The sequence below is a fragment of the Psammomys obesus genome, unplaced genomic scaffold (assembly GCF_907164565.1).
Source record: "Psammomys obesus unplaced genomic scaffold, mPsaObe1.curated_primary_1811, whole genome shotgun sequence".
Lineage (NCBI taxonomy): Eukaryota > Metazoa > Chordata > Mammalia > Rodentia > Muridae > Psammomys > Psammomys obesus.
In genome coordinates, this window is record NW_026585626.1 from 4648214 (window position 1) to 4659441 (window position 11228).

General features: G+C 51.3%; 1 protein-coding gene across 1 annotated transcript in view; it reads left to right on the forward strand.

The window, feature by feature from the left end:
* The first annotated feature begins 7958 nt into the window (after positions 1-7958).
* Tcte1 (t-complex-associated-testis-expressed 1) overlaps positions 7959-11228 on the forward strand; it is an 8480-nt gene continuing 5210 nt past the window's right edge. The window contains exons 1-2 of the mRNA XM_055612584.1: positions 7959-8274; positions 9408-9976. Of these exons, the coding sequence (XP_055468559.1) occupies positions 8070-8274; positions 9408-9976 (774 nt within the window). The 5' untranslated portion in view covers positions 7959-8069. The remainder of the gene's footprint in view (positions 8275-9407; positions 9977-11228) is intronic.

Sequence of the window (11228 nt, forward strand, 5' to 3'; positions counted from 1 at the left end):
GTAGGAGTCCTTTGCCGCCTGCCTCCTTTGTTATTCTTGGACCTTCTCCCCATCCCCCAGTCCTAACCAGAGGTACATCTCTGCACACGAAAAGCTTATGCATCCCAAAACACACTGCCAGAAAGCACGAGCAGAGCCCAAGGCCACAGGGTCGCGTTCCGTGAGCGCGCAGGCGCGCGCACGCACTAGCGGCAACCAAGGAGGAGGCCGCCAACGCCCAGGCCGAGGGCTCACGGCCCGCCCCTTGGCGACTCAAGCGTCCCTAACGACCAACTGAGCCAACTGCCGTTGGGTCCCCTGAGCAGGTGAAGCGACCTCTGGGAATGGGATGCCCAACTCTGGTCTCCCCATTCAGACCATGAGGGTCAAGCCCCAAAGCCCCGCCAGCTCCTGCAACCCACGCGGTTCTGTGACCCTGCAGCCATCATCTTGAGCTTTGTATTTCCTGTACCGGGAGAAACCATTCTGCAGCTACTTGAGGCTCACAGTTCATCCCTGTCTTCTAAAGGTGGGACCTCGGCTCTGCATTCCCACACAGCGATTATCTATAAACTGGTCCAGAGGCCTAGAGTTCAAGAAAAGAAAGTGGGGGACCTAGGAAGAGGAAGGTCCCCAATCCTCAGCTGAGGGCAATGCTGCAAGCCCTATGGCTTCCGCACCTCCCTCAAGGCCCCCACGGACCTGGTCTCTCAGGGTTACCAAGGGGAGGAGGAAGAACCGTGCTGACCTTTGAAGCTGAGCTTCCCTGCTGGGGTGTGTAAGGGAAGGTGGCTGGAGTCGTGGGGAGCTCCTGCTAGTGGTCCCTTCCCATAGAACAGAGCTGGGAGAGATGGGGCCCGGCGGTTATGAGCAAGCTATCTCCTGGGCCAGAGGCCAAGCTTGGGCTCTCAGAAAAACTAGAAAATGAGATTCACAACAGAAATTTGGGCAGTGAAGGGTAAGGAAAGAGGTCAAGGAAGATGTAAACAAAAGCCCAGGGACCTGAAAATAGGAACCTGAGGCCTGAGGAGGACTCTTTCTGGGTGACCCTGGGGTAAATAGAGGTGAGAAGCTGGCTGAGGAGACATGAAAAGCAAAGGCAGAGAGGTGGGTAGAGACCCGGCAGCCCACCACAGCTACGCTTTCAGAGGAACGTGGGGCATGACAGCATCCGTTCCTTTTCCGTTTGGGAGTTGGCAGGAACCGCCCTGACACGGCCAGATTTTACTGGGGTCTTGAGGAAGGATGTAAAAGGAGGGAATATGGTGGAGATCCAAGCTTGATCCGGGTCTGTGAGCAGCATGAAGGGTTCAGCATGAGCAGGGGCAGCAGAGCAAAACCGCAATATTCTCTTGGGCCCCTGTGGAGACCTCAAGCCAAAGGATGTCAGCAACGATCCAACCTTATGGAAGCTTCTGGGGCCAGCAGTGAAGTGGGATGAGGGTGCTGGGTTTTGGAGGTTGGTACCAAAGTAGGTAAAGGCTGGGCTCCACAGTGGTGACTAGAGAACCCAGAAGTGGGAGAAAGCTGAAGTGAGAAAGCCTGCAAGGCACCTCAGAGACGTGAGAAAGCCCACCGGACACGCAAGCACTCCAAGCATGGCTCTCACTTGCTGGCTAGGTGACAGGACATCCCTTCAGTGTTCTAAGCCTCAGTTTCCTCCTTTGTAAAGTGGGGACAATGGTGTTATAATGACAAACCTCAACTGTGACTATGAGGACTTAGTGAGCTTCAAATAGGCGTGGCTGCTAACTTCCTTATGGTCCCCACATCTCAAGTGCTGGTGGTAGGCCAAGCCCGTACGAAATGTCACATGTGTCAGTTCCTTAAGCGTCTACATGAGTGATGGGGTGATTTGACAGATGATGCCCCTGAAACTTGTTGAGGTTAGTTCCTTGCCCAAAGTCTTGCAGATGTGAGAGGCAGAGTGAGAATGTGACCGAGGCCGTCTATGACCTGAGCACTTAGCCAGCAACTGTGGGGGCCTCCTGTGAGCATCTGCTATTGCATGCCTAGAATGCAATAAATCATAGCTATATGGAACCGAGGTTATGATCCCAGACCACCTGTCCATCATGTACAAAGCCATCCAAAATGAGGACAACCCTGGCCAAAGTGGGACACCATTTTTATTACTTATACCAAGGCCCAGAAATCCCCAAGCCTTGGGGTCGTGACCTTGTATCACCTCCTGTGTTTTCACACCCCTGTCCTGGTCCTGAGGACACAGAGATAGACTTGTAGAAGGAATGGACTTCCTCTGCCAACAGTGTCGAGGTTGGCTGTGCTTGATGCTTACAGACACAGCCGGATAAAATCTACAGATACCCGAGACAGGCCTCAAGATGAAAGTCAACTCTGCATGCCCCACCTCCCCACTCCCCAACTCTGAGGGCAATTAGTGGGGGCATCACAAAGCACACGCATTTCTTGGTGGCCCCAAAGAGAGTTCCTGACATGCAGAAGAAAGCGGGACCTCATAGTACTAAACCCCAATCCTCTCCCCTCCCCACAGGCTCCCAAGGGAGAAAATGCTCTACATCAGTGGTTCTCAACCTTGCCAGAGCTGCACCCTTTAACACAGTTATTCTTGACGTGGTGATCCCCAAGCATAAAATAAATTATTTCGTTGCCACTTTTTAAAATTATTATTATTATTATTATTATTATTATTATTATTATTATTATTATTTTACTGTTATGGATTGTAAATATCTGCTATGCAACTGTGGGGGGTCGCGACCTACATGTTGAGAAACACTCGTCTCGAGACCTGATCTCTGCCCCTTCTGGAACTGTCCCCCTTTTGTGAGCCTTTTGGAGGATCTAGATGCCCTCTGGATCTGCAACTAATGGGTTGTTGTCCATCCCTGCAGAATACCCGCAAAGAAGGTGTCACAATACCACCTCGGGGCAGCCTGGAGCCAGCCAGCCCGACTAAGGCCCACCAGTGAATGATGTAAGCCACTATGCCTCTCTCTCTCTCTCTCTCTCTCTCTCTCTCTCTCTCTCCATTCCCCGCCTCTGGTTCCTCCCATCTTTCTCCTCAAAGTGGGGTAGTCTCCTTCCTTCTTGTTTTTTTCTTTCAACGGGGTTTTATGTAAGGCCAGGTTGACTTCAGACTTCTTGAGTTTCCGTTGCAGGGATTCTCCATTTCACTCACCAGTGAGCCTGGCAATGCTGGGCACGCTGTGGTCACAGAGGAGAGGATAGCAATGGGCACGCTGTGGTCACAGAGGAGAGGATAGCAACCTGCAAGGAGGCTGCATGCTGAGACCTGAGGGCCTCTCTCTCTCATCCTGACTTTTCTTGGCTGCGGGTCCGCACTATGCTTCATCCTCTGCAGCTGCAGATAGGCTCTGTATAAGTTAGGGAAAACGACTCTCAGCGGTGGGGCTCCTGCTCCTTCAAGGACATACAGCCGTCCTTCCGTCAGCCTCTACTTGGACGGGTCCTAGGAAAGTCTCTGATTGGCTGACAGTATGAGGCCACGCCCAACAATTGCTGTAGCCAATAGGATACGCTTTAGGATCTATTATTAGAAACAAATAGGACAGACCCAAAGTAGCTACCTGCCTAAGGCCGACCTGACACTGGGTTTGGGCACGCAGATCCAGTGAGCTCTGTCTGCTGTGGATTTGGTCACAGGAGGAGGTGGCACAAGTCCTGGAAAGCCAGGGCTCCGACAGAGGGCGTTTTTGGGGGAGTGGGGGTGGGGAGTGAGAAAGTAGTGACTGAACTAGTCAGTAGATGGACATCTCTCTCTTCTCAGGGGCAGCCGGTAAGAAAGGTACTCCAAGTTTAAGGAGTGGCTTGCGCAAAGGCCCGAACTAGCCTGCAGTGTCCTCGAGAGCAGACTTTATTTCAGAGAGCCACCAGTGGAGGTAGAAGGCCTTTGTCCTCTGAGGTGCTGAGGGAACTGGCTTTTGGGCTTGTACGGAGGGTTAGGGTCCCAGTGGCTGTGCAGGGCTGACTGTGAGAGGACCAGACTGGATGCCAGGCCAGGTGCTGAGCAGCTGAAGCTGTGTGTGATGGACTCAGAGACCCTAGGCTGAGACCTGAGTGAGAAAGGAGAGCGCAGAGACGGGACAGGTTAGCAGCCTGCTCAGGGCCTACAGGAGGAGCAGAGTCCCTTCTCTGAGCTCCACCTTCTGTGTAGGCTGAGTGTGAGGGACTTGGATGGAAGCCTCGGGATCTGAGTGGGAAACTCAAAGGTGGAGAGCTTTTACCAGATGCAGGATGGGCAGAACCTGAGGGTGGACAGAGTGCCAGAAACCTGGCATGCAGACATGCTGAAGAAACAATGGCCAGAGGAGCTGGAGGGATGGCTCAGAGCACTGGCTGCTCTTCCAGAGGACCTGGATTTGGTTCCCAAGATCCAGGTGGTGGCTCACAACTGCCTGTAACTCCAATTTTAAGGAATCCAATGCCCTCTTCTGGCCTTCTCAGGCACCAGGCACGCATGTGTGCAGACATACATTCAGGCAAACACAGAATTTAAACAAAAAAGTTAATTTAAACAAAACAAAACAAAAACGGCAAGAGAGAGAGAAGAGCCAAAGATTCTGTCTTACATGGAAGGCTGGCATGGACTCTTGTTATATCAACCATACCTGTGGCAGCCATGGGGGGCTCTACCCCTTCCTTTTGTGAGATTGGTTAGGGCCCATGGGTAGGTCTATGAACTCTGCCAGAGGCAGACTACAAAGCAACTTGAACTGCCTGGTACCAAAAGAAAGATGGTGGGAAGCACTGAGGAGCTCACAAATGGCCCCGGCTGGGTTGAATACTCCTAAGAGGAGGGAAGCAGAGCCATGGCCCAGGCTACAGGAGCAAGTGTCATGGGAATGACGCCTGAGCCCCTGCTCTAAAGTCACGCTCACCAGGAACTTGGGCTCTCCTGCCAAGCTTGCTCCTGGCTCCCTGGTGTGGTCCACAGCTACCCCAGGGAATCCTCTGACATTCTGGGCCTAAGCCTTGGAAGAAGTCAGGAGTCCAGATGCAAGATCGTAGGAGTGGGATTAGCCTGTTGCCTCTACACCCCTCCCAGCCTCCAACTGCAGTGCAGATGACCCCCAAGTCATCACTGACCCCTTGCCCTTTACCTCTCCTATAGAGTCAGGGACAAGTCCCAGAGACCTGGCTTTCACTTGGACGCCTCTCAGGACTCTATACTGGAATCTCCATAGCAGCCTACATAGGAGGACATTATTATCCCACTTTACAGAGAGGAGAAGGGAAGAAATTGAAGCCCAGATAGGTTATATAACTTGACTAAGGTCACCCACCAAACCAGAAATGAAAAAGCAACTGGTGCTTCTATCTATCTAAACAGTATCCACCTGAACTCACCAGGATGTAGACCAAGATGGCCTCAAACTCATAGAAAGCCACCTGCCTCTGCCTTCCAAGTGCTAGAATTCTAGGCATTAGCCAAAGATGGACACAGTCTGTGAATTTGCATTTGATTTGCATACAGGATGACACACTACATAAACATCTTGCCTACAGCGCCCCTCTCCCCAGGCTTTTCCTCCTCGAGACGCCTGGCAGGCTAGGGAGTACCATCTGGTTCCTCCCTCTGCCAAGGATGCCTTCGCTGGAGCAGGGTGCTCCTTCTCACTGGCCACATGACAGTGTGGCACAAAGGGAAGCTGCCCAGGGAGGGGCAGAGGGCCCAGGAACCCCCCCCCCCCCCCCGGTCTTCAGATCCCCGGCAGGGTGCCTGCAGAAGGGACAGTAAAGGTGTGGCCACTCGAAGAAGGTCCCCCAGACGCAGACAGCATCCTCAATCTTCTGACTTCAGCCCCATATTTAGCTGCCTTCTCGCCTCCCACGCCTTCACACCAGCGTCTGGGATGAGGGGAGACTATGAAGAAGGAGCCAGGTGGGAGTGAGGAGAGGCACTGGCCCTGTGGTCAGGCTTGTGTCTGGTGGCCTTCTGCCCCTCCCGGCGGCACCCTCCTAGACGGAGGCCACTGGCACAGATTTGATGTGAACACAAACACACCCCTTCTTCGCATTCAAAACCCTTGCACAAGGTTGGAAGAGATGGCTCAGCAGTTAAGAGTGCGCATGAGTCCAGAGGACTCATGTCCTGTTCACTGCATCCAAATCTGGTGGCTCACCCTCTCAGCTCCACTCCAGCTCCAGGCAATCTGGCTCCGTGGACATCCATGTACACTCACACCCTCGTAGGCAGACACATATGTACATACAAATAAAAAGTCAAAATATAAAAATAAACTGTATACAGAGTACACATTTAAATGATAACATCTTGAGTACCCTGTAAATTTCACCGATTTGGGGTTTGTTTGTTTTGTTGTTGTTTTAATTTTTTTAAACTGTATACGGATTACACATTTAAATGACAATATTTTGGGCACTTCACCTGTTTGGGGTTTTTGTTGTTGTTGGGGGTTTTGTTTGTTTGTGTTTCTTTTTTTTTTTTCTTTTGGTTTTTCTAAGAAAGGGTTTCTCTGTGTAGCCCTGGCTGTCCTGGAACTCACTCTGTAGACCAGGCTGGCCTCAAACCTGTTTTGGGGTTTTGTTGTTGTGTTTGTGTTGCTTTTCCTGTAGGCTTTTTGTTTGGGGTTTTGTTTGGTTTTTAGCTAGGAGTGCTAGGCAAGAGCTCTGCCATTGAGCTATACCCCCAGCTCTATTTAAGCCCCCGCCCCTTTTTCTTCCATATTTAACAATTTTTGGCTGGGCACTGGTGGCTCACATCTTTAATCCTAGTTTTCAGGAGGCAGAGACAGGAGGATCTCTGGGTTTGAGGCCAGCCGGATCTACAGAGCGAGTTCCAGGACAGCTAGGGCTACACAGAGAAACCCTGCCTGCATGTTGTCTGTGTACCACATCCATGAATAACCATTAGAAGCCAGAAAAGAGGGTTAGATCCCTTAGTCCTGGAGTTCCAGAAGGCTGTGAGCCACCATGTAGGTTCTGGGAAGTGAAACCCAGGTCCACTGGATGAGCAACCAGTGCTCTGAACTGCCGGGCCATTTCTCCAGCCCCTCTGTTTATGCTTTAAGTGTGGAGAGTAGAAGGGTTAAAGACAGGGGCTGGGAATATGTTTCAGTTTGTAGAGTTCTTGCCTGCCAAGCATAAAGCCCTGGGTTCCATCCACAGCACCACATCCACTGGACGAGGAGACACCTAACTGTAATCCCAGCATTCAGGAGATAGACAGAAGACTCATGAGTTCAAGGTCATCCCCTACTACATAGCACCTTTGTGGCCAGCCTGGGATACATGAGACCTTGTCTCAAAATTAAGAAGTAGAAAGACAAGTTAAAATAGTGTATTAGCCTGCATCGTATCCTGTTGGCCAGCACTCGGTCATGTCATCAGGATCACCTGGGAGCAGACAGCTTTTTGAATTAAGTAGTTGTTCACTGCGGCTTTCTCCTTTGACATTCTGTAACCCCTCCACTCATCCTTAGAGGGGGCAGTACAGGGCAGTCCAGACTATGACTGGAGAAATCAAATTTAAATCCATTCTTATGGGGCTGCTTAAGAGCACTTGCTGTTCTGCTGTTACACAGACACACACACACACACACACACACACACACACACTATTTTTTTCTTCAAGATGGTTTTTCTGTGTAACCTTGGCTGTCCTGGACTCACTTTGAAGTCCAGGCTGGCCTCGAACTCACAGAGATCCAACTGCTGCCTCCGCCTCCCCGAGTGCTGGGATTTCAGGTATGCACCACCTCGCCTGGCTTGAATGCATTATTTTATCAACTCCTCTAATAATCCTATTGGTAGCTATTGCCCTCACTTCACAGAGGACATCATCTGAAATTCACAGACATTTGATCCCTTGCCCAAAGCCGCACAGCCAGTCTATGAGATCCTCATCTGGGTCTACTCCCCTTCGGACACCGACCCTTAAGACCCTCTCAGTGCCACTGGAATCCCCCTGAGTCACACCGTCCCCCTTTCTTTTGCTCAAGCCATGACCCCGGCATCCCACACCCTGCCTGCATTGAGGATCTGCCAGTTTAAGAAGTTTCCTGTTACAAGGTTGCCAAGGGCCTTCCTTACTGCTGACAACTACGCAGGAACCCACAGCAACAATGTCTACTCCTGGGTCTCACCAATCCTTGTACAACCAGTTCTCTGGTCTCATGAAGACCTCCCCCACCCCTACCCACATGAAGGCCAAGATCCCAAACGTCCGTCGCATGCGCCGGATCATCTCTGAGGACTCGGAGTGGACACTTGCCATTGTACCTCTCCTTACAGAGCTCTGCATTCAACACATTGTCAAGAACTTCCAATGTGAGTCTGCCTGGTCTGGGCTGGAGGCGGGGGGGTGGGGGTGGAGGGGACCACCACCCAGGCCTGGAAGCGCACTCAGATCCACTCCCACTCAACACCTAACAGTGTCTCCTGCTGTCCCCACCCAGACACACATGTGCACACACACACACACACACACACACACACACATACACACTCACAGACTCACAGACACACACACACACACTGAGTCCTCCATGCTTTTGCTCTTCTCTGATCATGTCTGCTCTCTCCAGTAAGCTGGGCCTTGCCACATCCTCCTTTTCCTCCTCCAGGAAGCTCTCCAGTTCTCACCTCCCATCTGGTAGAATCTTCCAGGATCCAAATGGCTTCCTGGATTCCTACTCTAGCCCTTTCCAAAGAGAAGTAGCTGGCCTTTTCTAAACAATGGGACAAAGGCTTCCTGAGGACCGGGCCACCTAATGTAGCATGTCCCCAGCATGCTAAGTATGAGTTCCAAGAAGCCAGGACCATGTCTGTCTCCTTCAGTTTTAAAGTGTATTAATGGGGGAGGGGGAGGAGGAAGCACCCAACACAAAACACAGAAGACAGCCTCATGAAAGTCGGCTCTCCTCCCACCTCTGCAGAAGCTCTGGGATGGAATTCAGGCCACCAGTCTGCTCTGCAAACTATTTATTTATTTATTTATTTATTTATTTATTTATTTATTTATTTATTTATTTATTTATTTTTATACCCCAATTCATCTTTCTGGCCCCATGTTTCCTTCATTTTTTTTTTTTCCTCAGCAGCAGCATCTGGCACATATAGTCATTCTGAAATGAATGAATGAAGTCTAACTGGGTGTCTCAGAAGTCAGCTGCCTTTCCCAACAGACTACATGAGACACGGGGGACTTTTTCTTCCCCAGAGGGGTCTTTCGTTCCTCAGGCTTGAGACCAGATGCTGCCTGGTGCGATGGCCAGTTGCAGGCAAGAGACCCCCAAAGAGCATCTCTTCAAGAGACTGTTTCCTCCTAAAGCAAAGCTCCCAAGGCCACAAAGGGCTTTTCTTTTCCCGAGTGTCTCTAGGCAGGACAGCTCAGGACACCCGGGTTTGGGATGTTTCCAGCCCCGTGGCTGAACCCTGTCTGTCTTCCTCCATCCCCACAGACAACCCTATCCTGAAGGAGCTGCTCCCAGAGCACCAACAGAAGGTCTTGAGCCGGCTGCCCCCTGACCTGCCTCTGACGGTGACTGCCAACTTGATCGAGGACGAGAACTATTGGCACCGATGCTGCATCAAGCGCTGGCCCGTGTGCCACGTGGCCCGGCACGGCGGCAGCTGGAAGCGAATGTTCTTTGAGAGGCACCTGGAGAACCTGCTGAAGCTCTTTATCCCAGGTACCACGGACCCCAATGTGATCCTGGACCTGCTGCCCCTTTGCCAGAACTATGTGCGGCGCATCCAGGTGGACCAGTTCCTCCCACCTGTGCGGCTGCCGACCCCACCCCAGAACGAGGAACAGTCCGACTCCGGCAGTGAGGGTGAGGGGAGCGAGCCTGAGAAGGACCACTACCAGCTGGAGGCTCTGGTGGCTGGTCTCAAGCACTTGGAGGAGCTTGACCTGGTCTACGGCGTCAAAGACTGTGGCATGAATTTCCAGTGGAACCTCTTCCTCTTCACCTTTCGAGACTGCCACTCTCTGGCAGCCACCATCAAAGCTTGCCACACCCTCAAGGTACCACCCCTCCGGCCTCCAACTCACCTGTCTGCCTTCTCATTACCTCTGGGATTGCTTCTGCTCGCCTCTTCCTCTCTGTCCACCATCTTCTCCCATCTCCCTTCCATTCATCAGTAGAGGAGGGGATTGTTTAGATAGTCGTTGCTTTGGAAACGTTTTTTTTTTTTTTGAGACAGGGTCTCATTAGCTTAGGCTGGCCTGGAACTCACCGTGTAGCTGGAAATGACCTTGAAGTTCAGATCTCCCACCTTCACCATATAGACATACAAGCACGCCCAAGTGCCAGGATCTCAGTCTAGGTGATACTGAGGGTTTAACAAAATGGAAACTGCCAGGCTGAGAGTGCCGTTCAGAGGCAGAGTGGTCTTAGCTTGTGTGAGGCCGTGGGTCTGGCCCCTGCCACCAGGGGAAGTTATCCTACAGCAGGACATCGCTTGTGTCACTGTCTTGTCTTGTTGCTGTGATTAAAACACCTGACAGAGGCCACTTAAAGAGGGTGGAGATGATTTGTCTACAGGGTTGAGGTCATCGTTCATCATGGTGGAGAAGCCATGGTGCCAGGAGCTTGTCAAGCAGAAAACATGGAACAATGGTCCTCAGTTTTCTCCTTTTCACCCAGCCCAGGACACACACACTCACACACAGTTAGGTGGTAGCACACACCTTTCATCCCAGCACTCAGGAGGCAGAGGGATCTCTGAGCTCGAGGCTAGCCTGGTCTACAAAGTGAGTTCCAGGACAGCCAGGGCTACACAGAGATACCCTGTCTCAAGGTGTGGAGGGGTAGAGTTTAACTAGATAATTTAGCTAGCTATTTAACTAGATAATCCCTCCCCCAAAGACACGCCCAGAGACTCATTAACCACCACGCTGGTTATATTGAAACCTTCAGACAAACAAGTATGCCCCATGTGATATTTGGGCATATACATCCAACCACTGTGGGCTTTATCTGAAATTCAAATTTAACTGGACGTTCCATGTTTCTATTTGAGAAATCTGGCAGCCATAGCCTAGCTGCAATTTTACATTTTTATCGCTGCTCATTAGTGCCTTTCATCCCAGCAGACTGCTAGCTCCACAGGGCTCAAATGGCGTAATTTCGCTTTTATTTTCTGCATCTTCAGCACCTGGGACAGGGCCTGATGCTGTCTGTTGGCTGACAGCAAAGCTGGTGAACCAAGGACGAAGCATTTCATATCTGTGTGTGTGTGTGTGTGTGTGTGTGTGTGTGTGTGTGTGTGTGTGT